General features: G+C 35.7%; 1 protein-coding gene across 10 annotated transcripts in view; it reads right to left on the reverse strand.

The window, feature by feature from the left end:
• Positions 1-25,853, reverse strand: part of CLCN3 (Cl-/H+ antiporter 3) — an 89,276-nt gene that overhangs the window by 4,019 nt on the left and 59,404 nt on the right. For 7 of the 10 annotated variants that reach the window (XM_081811042.1, XM_081811038.1, XM_081811033.1 and 4 more), the window contains 10 exons: positions 24,407-24,506; positions 22,844-23,031; positions 21,762-21,884; positions 20,389-20,595; positions 16,906-16,986; positions 15,254-15,799; positions 12,577-12,763; positions 9,560-9,958; positions 5,468-5,684; positions 665-740 (listed from right to left, as the gene is read on the reverse strand). In XM_081811042.1, the coding sequence (XP_081667168.1) occupies positions 665-740; positions 5,468-5,684; positions 9,560-9,958; positions 12,577-12,763; positions 15,254-15,799; positions 16,906-16,986; positions 20,389-20,595; positions 21,762-21,884; positions 22,844-23,031; positions 24,407-24,506 (2,124 nt within the window). The remainder of the gene's footprint in view (positions 1-664; positions 741-5,467; positions 5,685-9,559; positions 9,959-12,576; positions 12,764-15,253; positions 15,800-16,905; positions 16,987-20,388; positions 20,596-21,761; positions 21,885-22,843; positions 23,032-24,406; positions 24,507-25,853) is intronic. The other 3 variants (XM_081811063.1, XM_081811066.1, XM_006730120.3) reach the window with 1 other exon arrangement.

Consider the following 25,853-nt stretch of genomic DNA (forward strand, 5'->3'; position numbering starts at 1 on the left):
CATCATACAAAAGGGGCACACACATAATCTAGGTACAGTTCACTAATGAAATGGCAGGACACACATTCTTGACTGTGAAGGTATGCAAGGTGTAGCAGAAAAAGAACTAATGCTATGATCACAAATATATACAACATTACACTCTAGTTAGTGTGCCCATAAAAAAATCTGTTTAACATTCAGCAATTCTAACATTGCTAAGCTCGGTTAAAATCATTTATGAGCTTAGATTTACCACAAGACTACCACAAGATTAGGAAACATAAAAAAGAAAAAGGGTTTTGGGGGTGGGGGACAGACATTTTCCACCAGTCAGTCACCTTCTGAAACCGGTGTATCAACTAAGGTAGACACACTTGTGTTTACTTTAAGAACATCCAATAATATTTACTCATTTAATTATCAAACTGTTTATAGTTCTTAAATTGCAACCAATGATTTTGATGAGAGACATTAACTTTTGCTAACTTCCTGTGAATGGGATCTTACAAATATCTAAATTTATCTTACAGACATAGTTTATGAGATATAAATGTAATTGGCAGCATGTAGGATTTTTTTTTATTCAGCAGATATCTGGGACAGACAGAACTGAACAGTTCACAAGTTTCATGCTTCCTGACTTCTAAGGTGTCTAATGAGGAGATCTCATATATCTAATCACCAAGGGTTCGACGTGCTGCTTTAGTTGCTCGAGATGCTCTAATATGTTCTTCTTTGTGATGATCCCCAAGACAATCCTGAAACAGATCATGTTATGCTAATAACTGTGAGAAATTAAATTAAAAGAGGTTCCAATCATAATGACAAAGAAAGGAGAGAAAAAAATAAAAAACATGAACCATAAGAATGCTTTTAATGAACTTTAGAAAAATAAAAACAAAAATGATTTGAAACCCCAGGCCCCATTTGCATAACTTCTACTGACTTTCATAAGAGACATGATACTATTTTTAAATATAGGTGAGTTATTTTCCTTTTTAAATTAAAAATCAAAATTATAAAAGTTTGCAATGAAAATGACTATAAAGAAAAGTACAAAAGAAACAATACACAGCTATAAACCTCTAAAATTTAGTTTCATTTTCAGTGTCCCTTCATCAGGGGAAAGTATTTTTCTAATTTCTAAAATGTCACAATGCAGCTGCTATTATTTGGATCTACCTCAGTAGTGAAAAGGTAGAAAGAAGGCTTAGCCTCAATTGCCTATGAGGAGACTTAAGAAATCCCACGGGTTTTACTACTACTTGGGATTAAAATGAAAGGTAATGTGCACTTAAATAAATAATGCCAACCAATACACACACCCCCTAATTTTCAGGACATGCTGAAAGCTACTTCTTAAAATAAGCTAGTAAGATGTATTTATAATTAGAGGTCAAAATGACTTTTACATTATGCATGTTTTTTTCTAAATGATTATTTTTCAGTTAATCTATCACTATTATAATATCAAGCAAAATGAGGGACATAAATTCTCACAAGGATACTTGAAAATAATTAGATTTATTAGAACAAAATCCTGGTTACTGGTTTTATAATGGAAGAATTCGACTACAATATATGGCAACAAAAATAATGAATTCAAAGACCTTAAAAAGCCTTAATCTTCAAATTCTGGAAGCCCATCCAGAATGCCCTTCAAGGCATTGGACATTTCCCTGGTGATCTAGTTAAGTCAACTTTACTATTCAACTGCCTTTGAACATTCTGACTTCTTAAAGAATGTCACTAGGGGACTTCACTTAAAGTAGTCAAGGCCTACAGATACGTCAGTTATAAAACAGTTATTAAGGATGATGCCTGGGTGTGGGGGTGGGAAAGCAGGGAGGGCAGACACTGGGGAAAGGCAGAAATAGGTTCTCTGCTAATGTTTTCTCAGTATTTAAAATAATGTACTGATCCTTAAGAACAAAGATAAATTGAAAAGTTGTCAGAGGATACAAACAAGTTCTCCCTCCAAAAAGGCTCAGAAAATGCACTCATGAAATAAAAAATGCATACATAAAATAAGCACTAATAAGTGTGAGGGAAAACAACAAAAAACCATCAATTCACTTTAATTTATAGTTGGAGTCAGGAAATGTGAAAAAACCTTGACAATTAAATAATTCCAGTTTAATTCTTACTCATTCTTTTCTTTCCAATTATATACGATTACTTTCAGTTACTATTTTAGTAAGCTCTGCCAAATCACAAGGTACAAAATGAGAGTTACAAATTGATTAAGGACCAAATGGCAAATTTGGAGATTTATAAAGTAATCTCTATATTATAAAGTAATGGTCCTAAAAAGGAGGAAATAAATATATTTTCTCTCTAATGGAGAAAAGTGATTTGAGAGTAATAAGGCCAGGTTCAGTGCTACTTTATTAATTTCAGGAAGTGCAAAGAAAATCAATGCAAAATGTAACTTATATAAAGAATACTTTGTTGTTTCCTTGTGGGGCTAACAATGATGTAAGAGTTAACAGAGCACGACCCAACGTTTTTCCAAAATATGTTCCAAAAAACACCAGTCCCAGGAGTTCTTCTGCCCTCTTCCTTCAATCAATCAATAAGATAAAAAAATAAAATAAAATAAAATAAAAGGCTGCATGTTCAAACAGGTTTGGAAAACTTGCCTATTGTCCCTGGGACTCAAATAATATCAACATTTTATAAACTTTGGGACATTCCACAATAGAGAAACCTCAACTGTATTTAATCCAATACATTCCAAACTTACATGGTCACAAAACTCTTTCCGAGCAATGCCTATTAACATCCCGCTAGATCCACCAAGACTAAGAAGATTTTGGGACGCCTGAGTGGCTCAGTTGGTTAAGTGTCTGCCTTCAGCTCAGGTCATGATCTCAGGGTCCTGGGATCAAGTCCAACATTGGACTCCCTGTTCAGCAGGGAGCCTACTTCCCCCTCTGCCTGCCACTCCCTCTGCTTGTGTGCACCCACACACTCTCTCTCTCTGACAAATTAATAAGTAAAATCCTAAAAAAAAAAAAAAGACTAAAAAGATTTTGAGAAATTCTGCTAATTCAAATATAAAACATGGGAAATCTACAACTGACATCTTTAAAATTTACACACTTCTCCCTCATCTCCCTATTCTCATTTTCTCCTTGTACCTAACAGTTGGACTTGCTGTATCTCTTCCCCCAAATAGTTATTTTCCACTTCCAAGGACCCACTACGAGCTACAAGGTGCTGACAGTTATCCAGAACTTTATACTCTCCACTAAAAACTAGTAGATATGGCTTTTTTTCTAACTTTAAGTCATTTAACTTCAAGTGAGAATAAAAACACTCTACCTCCTTACATACTTCCAAGAAAATAAAGACCCAAGAGCTACCACCCCAAGTGGTGTCTTTTCTTTCTATATATATCAATTTATTTTCCTTGAAGGACAGAAATAAGAAAAATTTAATAATCAAGGCAATTAAACATATTCCTTTAGAAAAAGCTACCCCACACCACAAGCTTTCTTATAAATGGGCAGTATGAGGTAAGATTTTAATTAGCTATCCTCCCCCTCCCCCACATTTTGTTATTTTTACACTTTCTTTTAAATATTTTCCTTTCTAATATCTGTGCTGCCAAAAATCTGGGAATTAACCAGCAAAGTGAAATATGGTAATTGACCCATACAGCTTTGTGATCATAAGTAATCGTAACTAGAGAGGGACATTTATATTTGTTAGCACACGAAAGGACAAGCATGCCAGGCACAGAGAATAACTCAAAGCAAGTAAAAATTATAACTACTCAGCTTAGCTTCTAATTGAGCTATTTATAATTAAAAGGGCCCTAAAACCCATATAACTTCATAAAAAGTTACTCCATTTAACATGTACTTACTAAGTTTTCAAACAATGAAGTTTGGTAACTATTATTTTTTTAATTAAACAACATTAAAAGAAAGTAGTTATTTTATTACATGTATCTCTTCTCCAATTAGTATCTGCAATACTTAATAATTCCAAACTTCCTTTCATCAAGAATTTTACACCTTTAATAATTTATTTCACACTATTTAGATTTAATTGGTTAGCACAGTGAAAACACTAAATATGGATCTAATTCTCTGTATTTCTATTCTTAACCCAGTATGGCACAACATATTGTTCAAGAAAATGGTAGTGGTTTAAGAAATCACAAAGAAAGAAGATACATTCTATTAGTCAATAACAGTGTAAAAACAGTAGCAAGAGATTGGGCTCTAAAACTGGAAAGATATTTGTTCCCAGATCGACGACTTAGTAACCACAGGACTAGGCATATTATTAAACCCCTCTGAGCTTCAATTATTACACCTGTCAAGTAGGGATCTACCACCCACTCTGCAGAGGTACTACAAAGTTAAGTGAGAAACCTGAAGAAGGTGCTCAAGAAACAACTTTCCTTCCCCCTTTTTTTTTTTTCTTTTTTCTCTCCTTTCTTTAGACAGGGGTCATGTGTTTTGTCACTCACATGTCTTGAACAAAATGCTTTAAAAAAAAAAAACCCGCTGTGATTCTCTAAGTGTTTAGCATTTCAACCAGCTTCATGCAGGGCAGGGTTAAACCATTTAATTTATGCACAATCAAGAATACCCTTTGTTTCTTATTTCCAGCCCTTTCTGTCCTCAGCCTTCAGATTAAAACAGTGTTCTTAAGTATTTCAACTAGGAAGAGTAGTATAATGGACATAAAGGGGACTGGAGAGAGAGTAGGTGGGGAAACAGATCCCCAGTGCAGGGACGGGCGGGGGCAGTGGCAATGAAGCAGGAGTACTTCTGCTGAGGCAGACTGTGCATCACATCTCCACTCTGTCCCTGTGACACCCCCAAACAAAACTCTTCTATGGTCCTGTCCTGGAGAAACACTGGTAGTTCATGTGTGAAGGGCAGAAAAATAAGTTAACCAATTTATACATTTTAAATACATGAGTTTTTTGTCATTAGCAGTTTATATGAAAGCTTTGTGGGTGGAAAAGGTAGAAAAGAGGAAACAAAAAGCATTTGCTAAAGGAGGATTTTAGCTAATTTACAAATTTCATTTAATTATGCGTTATTTCCCTCATTACACAGTAAGTAAAATAATGGCTGAAATAGTAAACAGCAAAATAACTACATAGTTATTACTGAACTAGAAAGTTATATTCAAAGAATGAAATACTTACTAAAAAGAAAACAGGTTTTTTTCTCTACTCCATTCAGGTTAGGTCCACTACTCCTCTTTGCCAACTCTGAAGTGTTCCTCACAAATGCTACTTTATGTTTTGGCAAAGATCTGCCAGTTGACATTTTTTTTTTTATTCTTGGTAAGTGCCAATCTGATCAATATGGATCCTGTATTTATAACCACACTAAAAAGACAGACTTTTCCACTTGGAAGCTGACTTACACTCTCCCCTAAGAAGTGAATATGAATTCCACTAAAAAGTGTCATAAATTCTGAGACACGAACTGATTTCTTTCACCAGACTTACCCATTGTGAGTTACAAGGCACTGCCTCAGACCCAGCTTTCGGAAAATATCCACCACAATTTCCATCGGGGTATGATCGGTCACGGTAAAAGGGCTCATGTCAAGGATGCTCCGAAGCTTCAGTGGCCGAGGGCTTTCCGCGGGAAGAGACGGGGTGTGCTGTGCAAAACACACACGAGAACTGCCCACAATACCTTCTTGTTTTTTTCTGGCACTTTCTGGAAAGAGAGAGAGAAGACCCGAAGTTAATCTGTGTTAAGGGGAATCTGTTTATTTGGAGATTTTAAAAAGTAACCAAATGTATCCCATGAATTTTGGTCCCTTCATTTTTTCCTACCTTCTTACCCAAGAAAGGAATCAACTGAAAATTTAGTAATTTCTTATATTTGACAGAATTAGACTATACCAATAACAAATCATCTTCATGTAAATAAAATATTTGTGGTCTATCAATTTTCTTTACTGGGGCTAAAGCTGTTTTCTAACTCCGGAGGACAAGGAAGCATGCGTGAAATATGGTTTTTTAAAACCCGCACAAATTACAATATGGTTTGTTATAGGAATCCATCATCAAATGATAGCTGCCCATGCTAAATGTCACTTATCCTGCAGAGGTGGGACTAAAGAGTTTCATTCCTATATTGACTATGTTGTATATACTCCACCGCTGTGAATTACCTAGTTCTTTCTCTTTTCTAAGGTTAAAGTTTAATTTTCTAGGCGCATCATGAGCATTAACAGGTGGGTTGAAACTACAACTATGCACGTGATGGACACAGACTTATTTTCCAGGTTTTATTTGTAAAGGCTCTGCTAATTTCCCCTCTCCGGTGTGCTCTGCTTCAAGTGCTTCTGTTTGCTGCCAAGCTCCACTCCGACCTTTGACAGTGCTAGACAAGAAGCAGTAAAGATGCAAAAAACTGCAGAACAGAGACCACAGGTGGAGAAAGGAAACCCATGAAATGGAGAGAATACAACAATAGCTTTATGTTTGTATTTTGAGTTAGTATGTATTCAAAACTGTGTTCACAACTATGTTTTTGCCATACTGAACATATTTTATTTTATTTTATTTTATTTTTTTATTTGAGAGAGAGAGAATGAGAGACAGAGAGCATGAGAGGGAGGAGGGTCAGAGGGAGAAGCAGACTCCCTGCTGAGCAGGGAGCCCGATGCGGGACTCGATCCCGGGACTCCAGGATCATGACCTGAGCCGAAGGCAGTCACTTAACCAACTGAGCCACCCAGGCGCCCTTGAACATATTTTAAACATTAATTTTGCTACAAAAATATTTAAGCCAAAATAATAAGCATCAGATTGAGAAGATTGAGAAGCAGATAAACATATATAGCTCCTAAACAAACACTGCAATTTTGTTTGCTCCTTCTGACCTCTAAAGCCTTATTTAACTGTACTGGAACACATTCAGGTAGGAAGGCACTAAAAGAAGTTCTAATGACTAGTACTTACTAAACCACTTTAAAAGCATGATAAAAGCATAGAAAAGAAAAAAGCCCATTAGCAACTGACAAAAACGATTCCTGAAAGATGTTCCTTAAGTTCTCTTAACTCACAGAAGCATCTGGCTAATGATCTATGAATGGTGGAGTGTAAATACTGTTAGCATGACAGATATTGAGTTAAAACTAACCCCACTCATCAAACTTAAATACCTTAAAATAACAAATTACTATACCATCAATGAAAATGTGCTGAGATTGTTTAAATATTTAATGATAGAAGTTTCAGAAAATTTTAGAAAAAGTTACTAACCTGTTTGTTTATTGTAATGTTCCTTCGATATACAAGGCACAAGGCTAGTGAAACCCAGCCTGACTTAAATTTGTCCTTTATATGAATACAGTAACTATTTTTTTTTTAAAGATTTTATTTATTTATTTGAGAGAGAGAGAATGAGAGAGAGCACATGAGAGGGGGGAGGGTCAGAGGGAGAAGCAGACTCCCTGCCGAGCAGGGAGCCCGATGCGGAACTCGATCCCGGGACTCCAGGATCATGACCTGAGCCGAAGGCAGTCGCTTAACCAACTGAGCCACCCAGGCACCCTACAGTAACTATTTTAACAAGCATCATTTATTGAGTACTTATAAAGTGCCGAGGCATCTGCTAGGATTGTTTTGCTTTGTTTGAAAAACAATCTTTTTTAATGCCATTCATTCAAAGGCTTTTAAAGCAGAAAATATCATCATAGTTTTCATTTTCTCAGTCGTTAAGCAGCTGCCTTCAGCTCAGGTCATGATCCCAGGGTCCTGGGATCGAGTCCCACATCAGGCTCCCTGCTTGGCGGGAAGCATGCTTCTCCCTCTCCCACTCCCCCTGCTTGTGTTCCCTCTCCCGCTGTCTCTCTCTCTCTCAAATAAATAAATAAAATCTTTAAAAAAAAAAAAAAAAACTCTGAAAAATATATCCACAGAATCAGTGGGATTATGAATAATTCTTAACTTTTACCACTTTATTCATCTCTTAAAAACCTTGCTTTTTTCCTTTAAATTCCTATATAAATTCTAAAATTCTGACATTTTTCTTTTCTTTGGCTGGCTACCATTAAAACCTAAAGAATAGGAATCTAAACAATGAAATTCTTCTCCTACTATAGGTTTGGCCGTGGGATTAGCTCAGAAGCTGAAACACTTAAACACAAGAGCAACATACATTGCCCATTCTCAGCAACTATTCTATTACCTACAGCAAACCCTGGAATGATAGGATTGCTAGTCTTTAAAAAACTCTTCCAAAGCTGTAGCCTTTTCCTTAACTACATAGGATATTCTCTGTAGACGCTTGTTTTGTTTTGATAGCTCTTATAAACTGAGCATTTCCATTCTGATTTGAGAAACACTCCCCTAAGTCTTCCCTCTTCAAATGGCACAAGAATTAAAATATTTTACAATCCTTTTGCAATGGCCACAGAGATAATTTGTAGAGGATGGGCTCACAGGACCAAACGCTTAACATTTCAGCTCATGGTCCTCCACTAAAAACTCAGGAGTATGAAAGCAACAGCTTGATGAAAATATCCTTTATCACCTTTGGGAGTTGGCGGGGAGAGAGGAAAAGGAATCAGATTGCATAGAAAAGGCCTTACCAGCCTCCTCATCAGTACTTCAGGACTATCAGAGAAGGAGAAAAATAAATTTTGGAGGAACACAACTGTTTCCTCCTCATAAAAAGTTTATTTCCAAGAAATAATATGGCTAATGCCTTTAATCTATACTTGCAGGAATAACATCTCAAAATACAATATGACTTATATACTTTTCAACCTAGCATTTGACCAAAATAAACTCTCAATGATTTTTTTTCACTTTAAAGTAGATACTATATGTTAATGTTGTAAACCTAAATCCAAAAGCTGAAAAAGGAAAACCTATCAATCTGATATGAAACACACCAACAAAGACAAGATTTTCAATAACTTGCATTCAAATAAGCCAATATTAAATACAAGAACGTATTTAGTGGGATGCCCTAGCACTTGCTAAGGCCTTATCTTATATGCTATTATGAACGATATCAACTTCACAAGGCTTATCTTAGTGGGAAAAGAAAGAATCTGACTTTGGTCTCTGATAACAATGCCAAATCAAAAGATAAAACTGTATTTAGTGGGACACCTGGGTGGCTCAGTTGGTTAAGTGTCTGCCTTCGGCTCAGGCCATGATTCCAGGGTGCTGGGATTGAGTGCCGCATTGGGCTTCCTGCTGAGCAGGGAGCCTCCTTCTCCCTCTCCCCCTGAACCCCCCAACCCCGTGCTCTCTTGCACACTGTATCACAAATAAATAAAATCTTTAAAAATAAATAAATAAAATAAAAAGATTTCTTAAAAAAAAAAACTGTACTTAGTGGGGAAATAATTCACAGATGCCTAATTCCTTCCCTAAAGAACTCAAGACTTTCAGGGACATAAATAAAATACACCTCTCGCCCCCACAAACCCAACCAATTAAATATTATTGCTTTCCTTTCCTCAAGAAATCTATTATATGTCTATATCTATCTAAGTATATATAGATTCCAACAGATACAGATATAGATAGATTTATGTGTATGTCTGTATTTTTTAAAAAGGGTACCTATTGCAATTGTCAGGTCTCTTCTGAGGGCAAATCCCACCAATCTTTGAGATTCTTTTGACATTATGACAGGAAAGCCATTGTAGCTGGTTTCATTAATCATGTTTTCTATATCATCCACTGTCATATTGTCCTGTGTCAGGACGGCTAAGGGAGGATCGTTCCTTCGAGGTCTCATGACATCAGCAGCCAGGGTGGTATGAGTGAATTCTTCTTTTGCATCCAAGAAAGGGTATCCATTTAACCGGATGTGAGCTTCATAAATGCCTTCCCTACCAAAAGCATCGCCAACCCATTTACTGGTCATAACTGCAGCCATAAGGGGAACAATGTATTCCAAGCCTCCGGTAAGCTCAAAAACGATAACCACCAGGGAGACAGTCATCCTTGTCACACCACCTGAAAAAAAAGTAAGAACCATTGGTCAAGGAGGACAGGACATGTTAGCGGAATTTTTGTGCTACGCAGTTGAATGCGAATTGTAAATAGAACTTAGTGAAAAGGATTACCATCAAAAACTGCTACTCCTCTCTTAAGACAATCACCACTATTTTAAGAAGATCTAGAGAAACACTGATTTTCTTTGTTTAACACAAAAGACTATTAAAATAACACTTCAAAACCTGTTTACTTCACAGTACACAGCTGACCAACTAAAACAAGCTTGCCATTTTGGTTTATTGCTAGAGCAAAGATTAATTTCACTTATAAAATGGATTATTAAGTAAAGAATTTGGTGACGCACATCAGAGCTACCTTTTACGTCATAGCTACCAATTTAAAATTAAGCTCATATGTGGGTAGAATATTAACTTAATACACTTCTCTCCTCTGTATCTTTTCAAAATGAGTAAAATATTTTAATGCCTTGTGATTTATGTTAACAGGGTAATATCCCCTTCCTTAGAAAACTCATCTATTTGTTTACCCAAATCATCATTCTGAACTACCATCTGTATGCTGATGCCTCATAAACCACATCTCTCCACTTACTATTGCATTTGCCCCATGTCTCCAACTCTGCATACCTTATCTTATTGCTTGCTTATCTCATTTTCCAACTGTAAAAAGACTTTGGATGACCCACTGTCACAAAAAACACCACACACTTAAAACCAAAATCCTCTTCTTCCCCCAAAGAGCTACCCATCCCAACTTTCCTGACTCCAGCACCAGCACTACACTCTTCCCGGCAACCTAGACAGTCATTCCAGGTCTATCCCTCTACTTTACTCCAACACCTAAACCCTCACAAGTCCTATCTGATTAACTTTGCAAAATATTTATTTATGGGTCCCTTTCTCAATACTGTCACTATTACCAATTAGTCCAGACTCTCAAGACATGGTTCCTTAATTTTAACACTATTTTATCTTACCTCCTTGACTCCAAGCCCCATTATCTTCAATCCACTTTATAAGCCATGTTCCCAGGTTAATCTTTCCTAAGTACTACGTTCACCATGTTGCTCCTTTGCTCAAAAACCTATCAGGGCTCACCAGTTCATACTGTATTAAGCTTAAACTCTTCCTTTTTGTTTTTTAATCTAAAAATAGAAGGGAGAAAGAACCTACTATATATTACGTATCTACACTATGCCAGGCATGTCCCTAGTCAGTTCACAAAGGCTTTTTTTTTTAAACTAAGTGACTTATTTTACCTGGCACTGTGCTAACAGCTTTACATGCAGTTGATCTCAGATAATCCTCAGAACAACAGTAGGAGGTAAGTAGTTATTATTTCTATTTTAAAGATAAGAAAATAAAAAAGCAAAGGAACATTCCCAAAGTCGTCAAGATACAAATGCCAAAGCCATGACTCTGTCACAGCCTTTTCATAATATGTCTCCTTCTCACTAATCCAACTTCATTTCCCAAAAGTATCCAAAACACACTCTCTACTTCAGTATTGTCGGTATCTTCAAAGCTCCATGAATACTAAATTTATCCCTATCCCAATTCCTTTGCCTTCACATGATTACATTCCTCAAAAAAGTCCTCTTAAGTTCTACTAATCTTAAGTAAAGCTCATGTTCTACTCTACCTGAACTATGTCAGCTCTCCTTTTCTCTAAATTCCTACAATTTTCATAGACTCGGTACTATATTTAATCATTACATAATGCTCACTATTGTTTTCTCAGTTTCGTTCTTGTCTCCCCAACTTGACTGTACTTGAGGTTGGGCCCATGTTTTATACTTCTTTTTGTATCACTCACTGCACCTAGCACTGTTAAAGAGAAAGTGGATAACTACTAAGTAATTGCTACTTTGGTGAAAATGATTCTGTCCCTCACTTTCACTTGATACTATACTTTTGAAGATCAATAATTATATAATTTTGATTCACTGAACAAAAATAAGTCAAAATACCAACTATTATTAAATATCATAACCAAAATTCAGCTGACATTTTAAATATAAAAAGAAATAACTATTTTTCATATCCAAGAGAACACATAGACTCTTAAGTATTCAATGCAGATATTTTTTTTTTCATTAAAACAATAGTTACCTTTTTTCATTTTGCTATAAATGCACCTTAAATGGAGGAGGGCTGGTAAAGAAATCTTCCACTACAGCTAACTATAAGTCACTGCAGAGCCAAATCTAGTCTGACACTCTGCTAGAATGCTAATCTCAGGAAGCATGCTACAGTCGTCATAGGGAAGCCAAGATCCTTGACAATGAAAAGAACAAAAATTTCCCTGGACAAGATTCAAATTAAACCTAGGTTGTACTGAGATGTTTTCTGTTACAAAGCATTACACAATATTTAAAAGATGCTAACCACCATTAAATTTTTCCATTAACAAATGTTTAGAGACAGGCAAAATGAAAACTAGTACTACCTAAACACCATATAATAGTAGTACTGTTTCATTTTAGTTAAAGCATTCTCTTCCTCTGGCCTGTACCACCCTCCCCCACCTCACCAACCAAGCATAAATGTGCTGTCACACTTGCTCTTTTCTCTCTCAGATTCACAAACATCCACCCACAGACACAGTTTCATTACCTAAGCATGCAGCAGCACCAACCATGGCATAAAGGCCAGGTGTAATGCAATCAGCTCCAACCTCACACCACTCCTTAAAGATAAACCAGTCGTGGTGATAATATGCGAGCTGTTCTACTGCAATCCCCACAATCCTTCCGGCAATCGCTCCAATGGCCATGCTGGGAATGAACAAGCCTGATGGAACCTGTAACAAACACACAATGCTTAACTGAGCAGAGATCCTCGACTTGGATGCTTGGAACCTACATTCTACAGACTTCTTTCTAACACTTTTGATTCTTTTCACATTTTATTTATATAGCAAAATCCTAGTATAAATAAAACTACAGCAAAATACCGTTCTACTGGTACCTTATTCGTGAATTCAGTTACAAAGTAACAACATTCTCTAGGCCAAAGAGAAAATAACCCAAGGGTTATTTATCCTTTAGCTCAAGGGTTCCTTAATGTTTTTTTTTTTGCTGCTAAAATTTTTATTAGTCTATGCTGAAATGGGGAAAGAAAAAAGGACAATATGAAGCATTTTTCATAAAACGTAATCAGTTCGGTGTGAAGTACCGAACTCCTCCTTTTACTCCACAATTACACCCTCCTACATATTTGTTGTTTACCAACTGATAAAAATATTAGATGCAATTCCTCTCAAGTTGTACAATGTGAAGCGGACAATCTCATCAGGTCCTTCAATATTTTTTAGCGATACATATAAGGAGAAAAATATTTATCGATCAATTAAATTTAATGAAGAAAATAGGAACAGTAAACATCTTAAGCAAGATCATTTAAAGATTAAAATACTAATAGCTCTAAAATGTTCTGGATATGAAATAAGCTGAGCACAAAATAATGGCATGTTGAACATGGTATCAGGATCATTAAAAGGCTATCCAAAGAGAAGAGATCAAAATATGTTTTACTCCACTGCCAGTTAGGATTCTTCAGCCAGAGCACAGGGCATTGTGGGACTTAACAAAGACCTGCCACTTGTCTCCAGCGTCCTTTAGCTCAACTAAAGATGAGAAAGTTGGGGTTTACAGAAAATCAACTTACGTAGAAACAGGAACTTCTGTAGTTGCTCTAACTTGATTCACTATGAAAAAAATTTTTAACTTCAAGATTTTTCTATTATGTAACTCTTATACCCAGTAGACTAAATAGAGAACAACAGAAAAGAAAGAGACCATATTTCAAAAACTATCATTATGATTTTGTTGACATTAAGGTGTTATTCCACATAATTTACATCTGCAAAAGCATATTATCACTAGTGAATATTAATTTAAAGAACAACAATTAGCTGACATTTGATCCTCATACACAGCACTGACCGTCATGTAAGAAAATGACATTTACTGGCAAATCACTAAGTAATTAATGTTATTCTCACTTTTGTACATTCAAATGAAGCAATGTGCCAGGGCACTGGATCTAGCTCCCTTAAATCCTTGATGGTAAAAGACATGGTATTCACAGGCTAGTAACTTAACAGAGCCTGCAGCGTCCTTTCAAGCTAACACCCTATAGTAGCATGACAGGCGGAGTAACGGCTCCCCAGAGTTTTTCTATATCCTAATTACTATGAATTCCTTATGTTACACAGTAAGGAGGAATTAAGGCTGCAGGTAAAATTAAGGTTAATCAGCTGACTTTAAAACAGGAGATTATCCTGGATTACCTGGGTGGGCTCAAAGTAATCACAAAGGTTATTTTAAATGTGGAAGAAGGATTTAGAAGAGTTAGTGTCAGGATAATGAGATAAAAGAAAGACCTAACTACCCATTGCTGGCTTTGAGGATGGGAGAAGGGGGCCATGAGCCAAGGAATGTGGGTGGCCTCTAAAAGGCTAGAAAAGGCAAGAAATGGACTCTCCCCTAGAACTTCCATAAATCCCTATGAACACCTTGATTTTAGCCCAGTGAGACCCATTCTGGACTTCTGATCACCAAAACTATAATAAATTGGTGTGATTTTTAAGCCACTAAGTTTGTGGTAGTTTATTATAGCAGCAAAAGGAAACTAATATAAGTGCTTTTAAAACGTCACCATGAATTCCCTGACACTGCTCCCATTAAGAGGTAGGCCTCTGTTACTGCCCACACAAATAGAAAGTAACATGAGGCATGGTGCATGACTTCCCTGGCCAGGTTAAAAACGATCCTCTTGGGACAAGGAGCTACCATGTAAGAAATCTAAATGCCCATAAGGCACCAAGCTGGAAAAAAACCGAGAGACAGACAAAGACAGAGACAGACAGAGAGAGAGAGAGATGTTCCAGGAGCCCAGATGTTCCAGACCCAGTTGTCTGAATCTTCCCAGCCCAGGTGGTAGATGACCAGCCTTAGCCATGTCTGATGACATGTACGACAGACCACAAACAAAACATGCCCAGTTGAGTCCTTCCCAAATTATTGAGTCAGTATCAAGAGCAAAATAAATAGTTATCTTAAATTGCTAGGTTTTGGGGTAATTTGTTACACAGTAACAGATAACCATGTTCAACAATATATCCGAAGGAATTTTTATTCATTATGTAAAATGAAACCCAAAAGATAAGAACTTTTTCAGCATACATTTATGAAATAACCACCTTTAGATAAACATTTCACTGCTCATTTCACACACAAGTTTTAAACATGACAAAATTACTTAACTAACACCTCACATTAGCACTTACCTTGATACCAAAAGTGAATACTGTCATGATAATTTTAAATATGAGTGCTAAGCATAACTGCCATATAGCTGAATATACTCCAAGGCCTGCTGGACGATCAGGAATATCATCAACAATTTTACTGGCATTCATGTCATTTCTGTAGTCACAAAGAGAAGAGGATTCCAGAGGACCACAGTCTGTAAAAAGCTCTTTGATCAGCTCACTGGTGTTGAGCCTGGTATACGGATTAGGGAAGGCTATCACCGCAGTAATGGCAGCAACAACAATGACTTCAAGAACAGGATACTTTCCGAATCTGGTGGATTTGCGGCGACGACACCAGGCAATATTTGCCCTAATGAAAAAGGCTCCCCAAAGCCCTCCAAATACCCCGAGGAGAATAAAAGGGAACAGTTCAAAAAGGTACCATGGTGTGTGATACTCCACATAAAAAAGGACCAGACGGCTGTTACCAAATGGATTGATGGATCTCAAAACAAATGCAGCCACTAAAGCAGCAAAAAATGATCTCCATAAAGTTTTAAGAGGAAAGTAATAGCTAACCTAAAAAGAAAAAGAAAAATTAATGCTATAATTTTATAAGATGTTTCTGATATCTTTTTTTTTTTTTTAAAGATTTTATTTATTTTTTTGACAGAGAGAGACATAGCGAGAGCAGGAACACAAGCAGGGGGAGTGGGAGAGGGAGAAGCAGGCTTCCCGCCGAGCAGTGAGCCCGATGAGGGGCTCGATCCCAGGACCCCGGGATCATGACCTGAGCCGAAGGCAGACGCTTAACGACTGAGCCACCCAGGCGCCCGATGTTTCTGATATCTTATAACTTGAATATCATCGTCTAATTTTTGCTGCAGCTAGCGTTTACATATAATAGATTTTACTGTGGTAAGAAAAAAATCGATGTTTTATTAACTTTGGCTATCACATCATTTCAAGTTCCCAGTATCAACGGATCGAAATGTCTAGTAATTATTTCAGATACCTAGCATTGTTTCATTTCCAAAATAAGTTTCACCTCATGTAGTGAAGAATAAATGCACCATCACCAACTCTTATGAGCTCATAAAGAAGTATCTAATTTGTCTCTTCTACATTAAATAAAAAAGAGGAAAAGAACACAAACTGGAAAAGCAAATTTTAAACCATTCCTAGCCACATTTTTGTGTAAACATGTAAAAAGTCTTAAGCACCAATGAGAAAACAAAAACAAAATATGCCACTGATGCGACTAAAATAATTTTCTTAAACATCAATAACTACCCCAGAAATAAGCATACAAACTCACAATTTAGAAACTGATTAAAACTTTTTAAATAAAAACATGGGCAATAATATAACAAACAGTGGTTAAATAATTTCTACTACGCCAAATCCATTTCTGCTTACTTTTAAATATGTCAACAAAGTTTAATTTTAAATAAGCACTTAATATTTATACATGAATAATATTTTTAAGGTTTTTCTCAAGGTAAAGAACATATGTAATATATTAATCTATAGGTAAGAATAAGTGAAAAATTACGAAGTTAAATCTGAAAACTTAAAAACACAGTCTGTATCTATTACACTAGCTATGTAACAGAAAAGCGTGCCAAAATATATTTGTAATGGTAATTATGCATAATGTTATAGTTGCTGTTTTCTTTACCTACCTCTTCCAGGCTAAAAAGAACTCCTCCAATTGGTGCACCAAAAGCTACAGAAACCCCTGCAGCTGAGGCAGCTGACAGCACCTAAAAAGAGAATTTGGCTTATTTCATATATTCTTATAAATTCAAATATACCAAATAAAAATTCTTCATGTTGCCTGAATTTTTGAAATGCCTCTCCTGAAGTTAACTCACATGTCTACCCCTTCTCCCCAAGCAGAGGCCATTATTTATTTCCTCTAAAAAGATATTTTTTCTCTTCTGCTTTAACTGAAAGGTCATTCACATATTCGATATTCAATTAAAAAACATTTGTGCAAAATACACTAATGTAAATAGAATGCAAAGAAGAAAAAGGCAATGCATACACACAATTCTCAAGATGTTTGGGAAGACCAGTAGAGAGAACAGTAACTGGGGTTTAGGGGGAGAGTTTTTTTTCTTTAAATAATTTATTCATTTATTTATTTATTTGAGAGAGAGAGAGTGCGAGAGAGAGATCATGAGCAGGGGGGAGGAGTAGAGGGAGAGGCAGACTCCCCACTGAGCAAGGTGCCCAATGTGGGGCTCGATCCCAGGACCCTGGGATCATGACCTGAGCCGAAGGTAGACGGTTAACCAACTGAGCCACCCAGGCGCCCAAGGATATAATTTCTTCAGATTTTAGAGCTAACTGCTTCACCATTAATAATTAATGTTTTCTATGTAAGCTCTATACCAAACGTAGGGCTTGAACTCATGACCCTGAGATCAAGAGCTGCATGCTCTACTGACTGAGCCAGCCAGGTGCCCCTAATAATTACTGTTTTCTAAATCGTAGTAAAATATCTAGAGAACTTAAAACCTATTGAGTTACCTTATTTCCACTACTCTAAATCCTCTGAAAATACCGCTACTGCCAATTTGGAAAGCCTCATTCTAAAGCAAAAACAATGGCTACCCCCTTACGAGGTGGTCTTTCTAAACTGGAACCCTACAATAAAGTTAAAGATGACAAAAATATCCACAAACGTTCTTACAGATTCTCTCTCCACCTCCCCAGTCTGTCACTTGGACATTGCCCACTTCCCACCAGTGTGAAGCCAACTACACATATACATTCATTGGACATTTATATTGTAATTCCTTTTCTAAGAGTCTTTATTCCCTTCAATGTTTCATTCCAGTAAATATCTGAGGGTACCAAAGCATTTCCCCAAATGGTCAAGTTTTACATTTATGAAAAAGAAACTGGAAATAATCAAAATTAAATTATATATAATTAAGACCATGATCTCCATTATCAGGCTGCTGTTTGGCAAATTAGAAATAAGCAAATACTTAATTTTAATTAAATTGTACTTGGCTAGGGGCACCTGGGTGGTGCAGTTGGTTAAGCATCCAACTCTTGGTTTCGGCTCAGGTCTGATCTCACGGTTGTGAGATGGGTCCCCATGTTGGGCTCCACTCTCAGCGAGGAGCCTGCTTGTGTTTCTCTCTCCCTCTCCCTCTGCTCCCACCCCTGCTCTCTTGCTCTCTCTCTCAAATAAATAAATAATTAAAAAAAAAAAAGTAAATTGTACCTGGCTTTAAGAATGCAGACTCTGCTTATATGGGGGAGGACAGCAAATTCAATGCTTTTGTTTTTTCCCACTAACAGGATTGTAGACAACACATTTAACTGAATTCTCTGATTGTACATTTAATATAACAGAATTTTACATCAAGCTAACACCCAGTACTTATAACTCACACACACATTTTAATGTTTTATAAGTATCAAGGAATCATTTAATTAAAAATGTCAAAGAAGTGAACATAGGAAGAAAGCCAAAATATGAGGCCTTCATGTTTTCAACTAACAAGTAAACTCCAGCCATTATATACTAAGGTGAACAAAGTTAATGTCATAAACATTACTAATCATCACAGTGTATATCTTAAAATTTAAGTGAATTTAATTTCTATGGCATTTTCTAATAAGTTACATTTTGCACTTAAAATGAATAAATAAAAATAAAAATCTTACCCCCAAATGTCAAGGTACAATAGCAAGTAAAGGAACTGCACTGGAGAGACAAATGCTATACCTCCATTTTAGCCCTAATTTGCTATGTTGCTACAACATCGTTTTAGGTTCTGTTTTGTTTTTAACATACACACATACCCACAGTCACAGAAATAGTAGTAGGAGTAAGGAGTACAGACTTCGGAGTCAGAGAAAAATAAATTTTAATCCATACTCTGACACTCTGCTACGTAATCTTGGACAAGTTAGCAGCTCTATGCCCTAATTTCCTATCTATAAATGGGGACAATAGTGCCAAGTTAAGAGGATTATTGTGGATTTAAATTTTAAAATGCAAGCACTTGTCACAGAACCAGATACATAGTAAGTAATCAATCATGTTAGCTATTCGTATTAGAGCATAGTACTAGAATCACAATTATCATTCAGAGACGGAACTATGATGGTCTGAAGTGTTCCTCTTTCAGACTACTGCCACTGTACGAACAACGTTTTAGTACTAACACTAAATGAAAGAGAAATCATTTCAATTGAAGAATCAAATAGCTTGATAAAAATATTCTACTTTTTTGCTATAGTATGAAAAACAACAGGATGAAAAGTCCTGTGCTAGGGTCAGAGACCTCTGAGTTCTCAATATTTAATTATATAAAAATATGATATCTTGAAAACCCAAAGCACTCTGTACCACCTTGGCCTACAGATTAGATTGGGAAAACAAGAAGGGATTGGGCTCCCAAAGTGTAGAGCTAATACAAAAGGTCTCAGGAGCCCATTTTTCTTCTAGAAAATATCCATAGCAATGTACAAAGATTAGGGAACTCTATAATATATAAAGTTTAAAGCCCTCCTAGAAGATCTTGGGCTGGCCTAAAAAAAAAAAAAAAACGGTAAAGGAAATAAATGCTCCTAAACAGCTGAATAAAAAGGAATTCCTATATTCCCTTTAGTATGAATCTCTGATTTAAACCTCAGGAGGTCCTAAAGGCCCTCAGAACATCTTCATGGTGCCAGATAGCTCTCTGCAGATGACACACCTCTCTCGGGGGCATTAGACACTTCCTCCAGAGGAAAACACAGCTGTTAAGACTTCCCAACCCTGGAAAAATACTGATGGTGAGAAATCAGAGGAAAAATAATGTTACATTTGGGAAAAACTTCAGAGGAAGAAAGGTGTAAGGCAAAACAAAAACAAATGGAAAGAGCTTTGTGAAATTCAACTGAAACCAATGGACCAGGTAGTCTATCAAAACTTCTCTAAAATACTGGAGTAACTGAGCAGCACTGGGGATGGATTCTAGAAAGACATTAGAGATACTCAAAAAGGGGGAAAGAAGCAAACAATTCTCAGATTTGAATCTGAATACAGAATTTATCCAAAAAGTAAAGAGTTAAAATGTGATCTTTACACTAGAAAATTCTCACTAAGTCTATGTAATAGATATTTATCTGTCAAATAAACCACAAAAGACACTTACCTCCCTTTTTTTAGCTTCATTTGTGCTATACTTTGGAAAGAGGTAGGAAAAAATATTTCCACAGCAACAGGCAACATGTACTAGAGGACCTTCTTTTCCTAAACTCAAACCGGATGCCACAGCCAGTACTAATGTGATGGTTTTAATCATTAAAGTCCATTTTCCCAAGTAACCTCTGATGATGAATCCACTTAAAATAGTTTTAATCTACAAAGAAAAGATTAAGACAGCTTAATTTCCTTTAAGAAACAGGAAAATTTAACTAATTTAAGTTACTCTCTTGTTTTACTCACAAAACCACCTTGCAAATATTTTTGGTTAACCATGGAACAATTCACAATTTTTCAAAAGCTTTAACTATTATGCTACATAACAAATCTATATCATATTCTAATTCTCTTCTCAAGCAAGGATTGAAGGCAACCCTATCTCATGAACAAAACTAGAATATAAGGCCATGTTAAAGGGAATACAGACCTGAATACAAGGGTTGTAATTACATAATAAGGAAAAGGTAAATTTGAATATTTCTGTTGTAGAAATATAGTTAAATACATTCAGATATTCTGTGTCAGAAATTAGGATATTTTGTCTTCTCAGAGTGCTGCCATTATGTGTAATATTTTCCTACATATTAAGAAGGATAAGTGACAACAGCTAAATGCTGCATGATATTGCCCCTTATTGAAGACACTCTTAATTAACAAAACTTTAAAAATCACTAAAATTAAGTTTCAAAAGGAAATGCATTAGAAAAAGCTGATAACTTAAGACAGAAAAATTAAGAGGGGAAAGAAATGAATTCCCATCACACCTTTCAATCCTAAGTATATTCTTTAAATTACACCATTCAATTCTGAGTATATTCCTTAAATTACTGATGATAAAAAATAAAACCCAAAAGTTTATACTATTGCCTCACTATGGTCAAATGTTTATTTAAAGTACAAAATGGTTATAAATATTATCTGCCAAATTCAAGAACTATTAACTTATTTAATTAAAAAATAGTCATATAAAAAGAGTAAATATATTCAAATCAGGTTCATAGCAGCAAAACATCAACTAATCCATCAAAGAACTTTAGGCCACATAATACTTTTCCAGCTTTATAACTGAGTTTTCTGATATTTGTTTACTCATGTGCTAAATTAGTGGTGGAAAAAAAAAAATCAACCTCCCCAGTTAATGATGAAATGACTATGGGGAAGAATTTCTTGTGATGTGTACAATCAGCTTACATTTTTAAAATTTTCTTTTTTACATTACAATTTCCCCAGAAAAACAACTACTTTTTCCCCCTAAAGGCAAAAAGATCAACATCATCACAATTACCAAATGTTTAAATGATACTAAAATATTGCATGGCTTACCTCTGGAATTCCAGAGCCACAGGCATATGGAGCAAATACTTTTACCAGGGAAACGGCAAGAAAGGCAAAACTCAAGGCCCAGAAGATGTACATTATGTAATTCATGATGTAAGAACCAGGACCCTAAAAGGCAAATCATATAGTATGAATTTAATGTACAGTGCATCCCGAATGCAAGTGCTTGCCACATAAGAAACTTGGGTGAAACTCGTAAGTTTCCTGGTTTACTTCCACAATAGTTAAAGCTTTATATGAACAATATATTTAAGTAAAATCAAAAAACATATTCATATATACAAGGAGGCTTAATCTGTTTAATGTTTTCCTAGCTTTTTCTTGATACCTAAAGTCTTGTTGCCAAAAGTCTGATACACTTTAACTTCTGCCTACCCACAAAACATATTTTGGAAATAGCTGAAGACAAAATTGCATTTGCATTTAGATCTCATTCCACTGTTCTCCCGAAGATCAAGTAGAAACAGCATACTGCCCATGTTAGCAGCAAATATATTCTTTTTAGTTCAAAAATTCAGCTGTAACAAAATTTTTAAAACATATCCTTATATGACCGTGTAACTATATATATTATATAACATTCTAACTTTTACAATGTCCTTCATTACAGAATGTCAAGAACAGTAATCATTTAAATACTATAATGCTACAAAGAAAAATACATGGATTTCTTCAAGATATCTCCAGTTACGAGGCTTATTTTACTAAACTTTTTGATAATTATACTTCCCGACAATCATATGTTAAGCAGTTTTAATAACTTGACTTCATATTAACTTTGTGATTATACGGATCCTACTGCACTTTTCTACAATAAGAAATATATTTAATGTCATAATTGAATAGACTTGAATGTGACTATATAGTTAATTAATAAAGAGCTTCTTGAAACTTCACATTTTACTTGCTGCAATGTATTCTTCTATTTTCCAATCTATCCTATTACATTTCTTTTTTTTCTTTTAATGCAGTTGCAATCATCTAATATGTGATTAATTCTATAATTAAATGGAGACTTATTTAGCCATATCAATTATTAATTCATCTTCAGACCCAGCAAGACTTACTTCTGCTTGACCTATGATTAGTTCTGCCCATGTTTTCCACTGTGGACATTTATCCCTCTCTTCAAATGTTGTTTCATTAGATCCCCAACAACACTGTTCATGGTTGTACCACAATGCACTAAGGCAAATGCCCTCCTTTAGATCAGTCATCCAGTCAGCAGCAATGTCTATTAATCCAGCCAATGCCCCTGTAAAAACATGTTGAAGGTAGTAAAAAAAAAAAAAAAAAAAAGTAAATCCATTTTTGGAGTGTTAAGAACTATCAAGTTAAGAGGGTCAAAGAAAGCTGCAGACTCCCTATACATAAAGGGTCACATAGGGAATATTATATAAATTTAAGATTTTTAAGTCTTAGGTATAAATAAGTTTATATTACTTCCAAAAAAGTATAGATAGCCACTCTTTAATATAAAATGGCTATTCTTTGTTTGAAATTAAAACTAAATACATCATTTAAATTAATTGTGATTTGTAATAAAGGTGTTTAAAGACACTAAAACATCTTTAAAAGACAGCTATCTAGCAGGAGGTTCACAAATCAGGTAATTAAAGTCAAAGTTTTTACTATTATGTTTCAATCTGAAACTTAATAAATATACAAATGATATCAATATCATTAAAATTTAATATCCATTAGAAATAGTGAAACTCATAACATTAATGAATTACTGTGACAGACTTTCAGTTTTTTCCTTAAATAACAGAAAATTAAATATGCCAAGATCATTTTAATGACAGAATACAAAAAATATACAAATTTATGGTCAAAATCTAGGACCTTCTCATCATATAAAAAGATCAACAGGTCACATACACAGGGGTCACAAAATTCTTGTGCATGTCCATTAGAGGTATCAGTACTTCCCTCTATTCGCCACATACATTTTAATTTTCCTCATGTTCTTCAAGACATAATCTTCCATGGTGGAAGCTGAAAGTCATTAAAATAGTCCTTAATGTTTGTGTTCAGATCTTCAACTCCTATTTCTTAAAATCGCACACATAGGCACGTTGTGGGCACTTGATAGCATGGTAGTTGAAATGCAGACTCTGGAGCAGAACTGCCTAAATGTAAATCTTTGCCTGGCCACTTACTAGCTGCATGACCTTAGTCAAGTTACTAAACCTCTCTCTGTGCTTCAGGCACCTCATCTGTAAAATGGTGGTAACCTCAGTACTTACACCACAGGACTGACATGCAGTTTACATACATGTAAAGATTTTAAGGCAGTGCATGAAGCACTCAGTAAACAGTAGCTACTTATTATGATGTTAATATTAAAAGATACTTTATTGTTTATCTGGACCAAACCACGTATTTTACAGACACAGAAACTGAACCCAGAAAGATCAACCAAACTGCACAGACACTTAACGTGACAGAGCCAAGACTAGACTCTGAAGCTTCCTGCCTCCTAGCCTTATATTTAAGATTTCTTGAAAAAAACAAAATAAATACTTTTAAAAATCCAACAGGACCTGAAAAAAACATTGTGGGAAGGAGTGGAGAATGATTTATTTTTCTGTTAACCAAAAAATGATTACATTAAAATTTTTCTTTACCTGATGCCAATCCTGTTAGTGTTACTACTAGCCATCCTGACCATGCATCATATAAGCTTTTTGTCATTTCCCATGCTGATTCTTTCTTTTTGCTGTTGATCTGAAATTAGAAATGTTTATGCTTACAAAAGCCACAATTCTAGAATCTAACAGTTTTTTCCAGTTACTATACACAAGACAGTAATCTATAAACTAAATCATGGGAAAGGTGAGCTTGGGGCAGAATCACTATGTCAGACAGCTGTTATACGTGTAAACCAGATGATAAACATTTACCCAGAGATCTGCATTTTTAACAAAACCTCAGGATTTGAGAGCAAGGGGTCCACAAACCACAGAGTTTGGCCTATACTGTTCTAAACTGAATCAAATTTAGCTGATACATAACTTTTATATTAACAGAAATAAGACATTATGGCTTGAAATGTCTGTCATTCCCTGACCATTTTCTAGTCCTAGCAATTAAGTGGATTATAATATTCTTTAAAAGGTAAGGCCAGTTAATAACAGTGCCCATAATAACATGCTCATAAATACAGTATAAAATAGTCATGTGAATAAAGGGCCTGCCAAAATTTGTAGGCCTATAAATATGCAGTTATGGAGAACTCTAATCCAATTTATAGGGTCCAGAAGCTCTCTTCTATCACTGTGTAAGGCAGAAGTGTCCTCTAGCAGGACAGGAACAGATTTGATTTCCAGATCTCACTCAACTAAGACACAAGAAGGCAACTCTTCCTCTCTTAGTAAGAATGTACTTTTATTTATTTTCTTTTTTTTATTATGTTAATCACCATATATTACATCATTAGTTTTTGATATAGTGTTCCTTGATTCATTGTTTGCATATAACACCCAGTGCTCCCTTCAGTACGTGCCCTCTTTAATACCCATCACCAGGCTAACCCATCCCCCTGCCCCCCTCCCCTCTAGAACCCTCAGTTTGTTTCTCAGAGTCCATAGCCTCTCATGGTTCGTCTCCCCATCCGAACTCCCTCCCCTTCATTTTTCCCTTCCTACTACTTTTTTTTTTCAAACATAATCAAGAAATGGGCAGAAGACATGAACAGACATTTTTCCAAAGAAGACATCCAAATAGCCAACAGACACATGAAAAAGTGCTCAACAGCGCTCGGCATCAGGGAAATCCAAATCAAAACCTCAATGAGATACCACCTCACACCAGTCAGAATGGCTAAAATTAACAGTCAGGAAATGAAAGATGTTGGCAGGGATGCAGAGAAAGGGGAACCCTCCTACACTGTTGGTGGGAGCTGGTGCAGCCACTCTGGAAAACAGTATGGAGGTTCCTCAAAAAGTTGAAAATAGAGCTACCGTATGACCCAGCAATTGCACCACTAGGTATTTACCCCAAAGATAAAAATGTAGGGATCTGAAGGGGTACGTGCACCCCGATGTTTATAGCAGCAATGTCCACAATAGCCAA

This window comes from Leptonychotes weddellii, chromosome 2 (genome assembly GCF_054177405.1).
Source record: "Leptonychotes weddellii isolate Sample4059 chromosome 2, ASM5417740v2, whole genome shotgun sequence".
In the NCBI taxonomy this organism is placed as follows: Eukaryota; Metazoa; Chordata; class Mammalia; order Carnivora; family Phocidae; genus Leptonychotes; species Leptonychotes weddellii.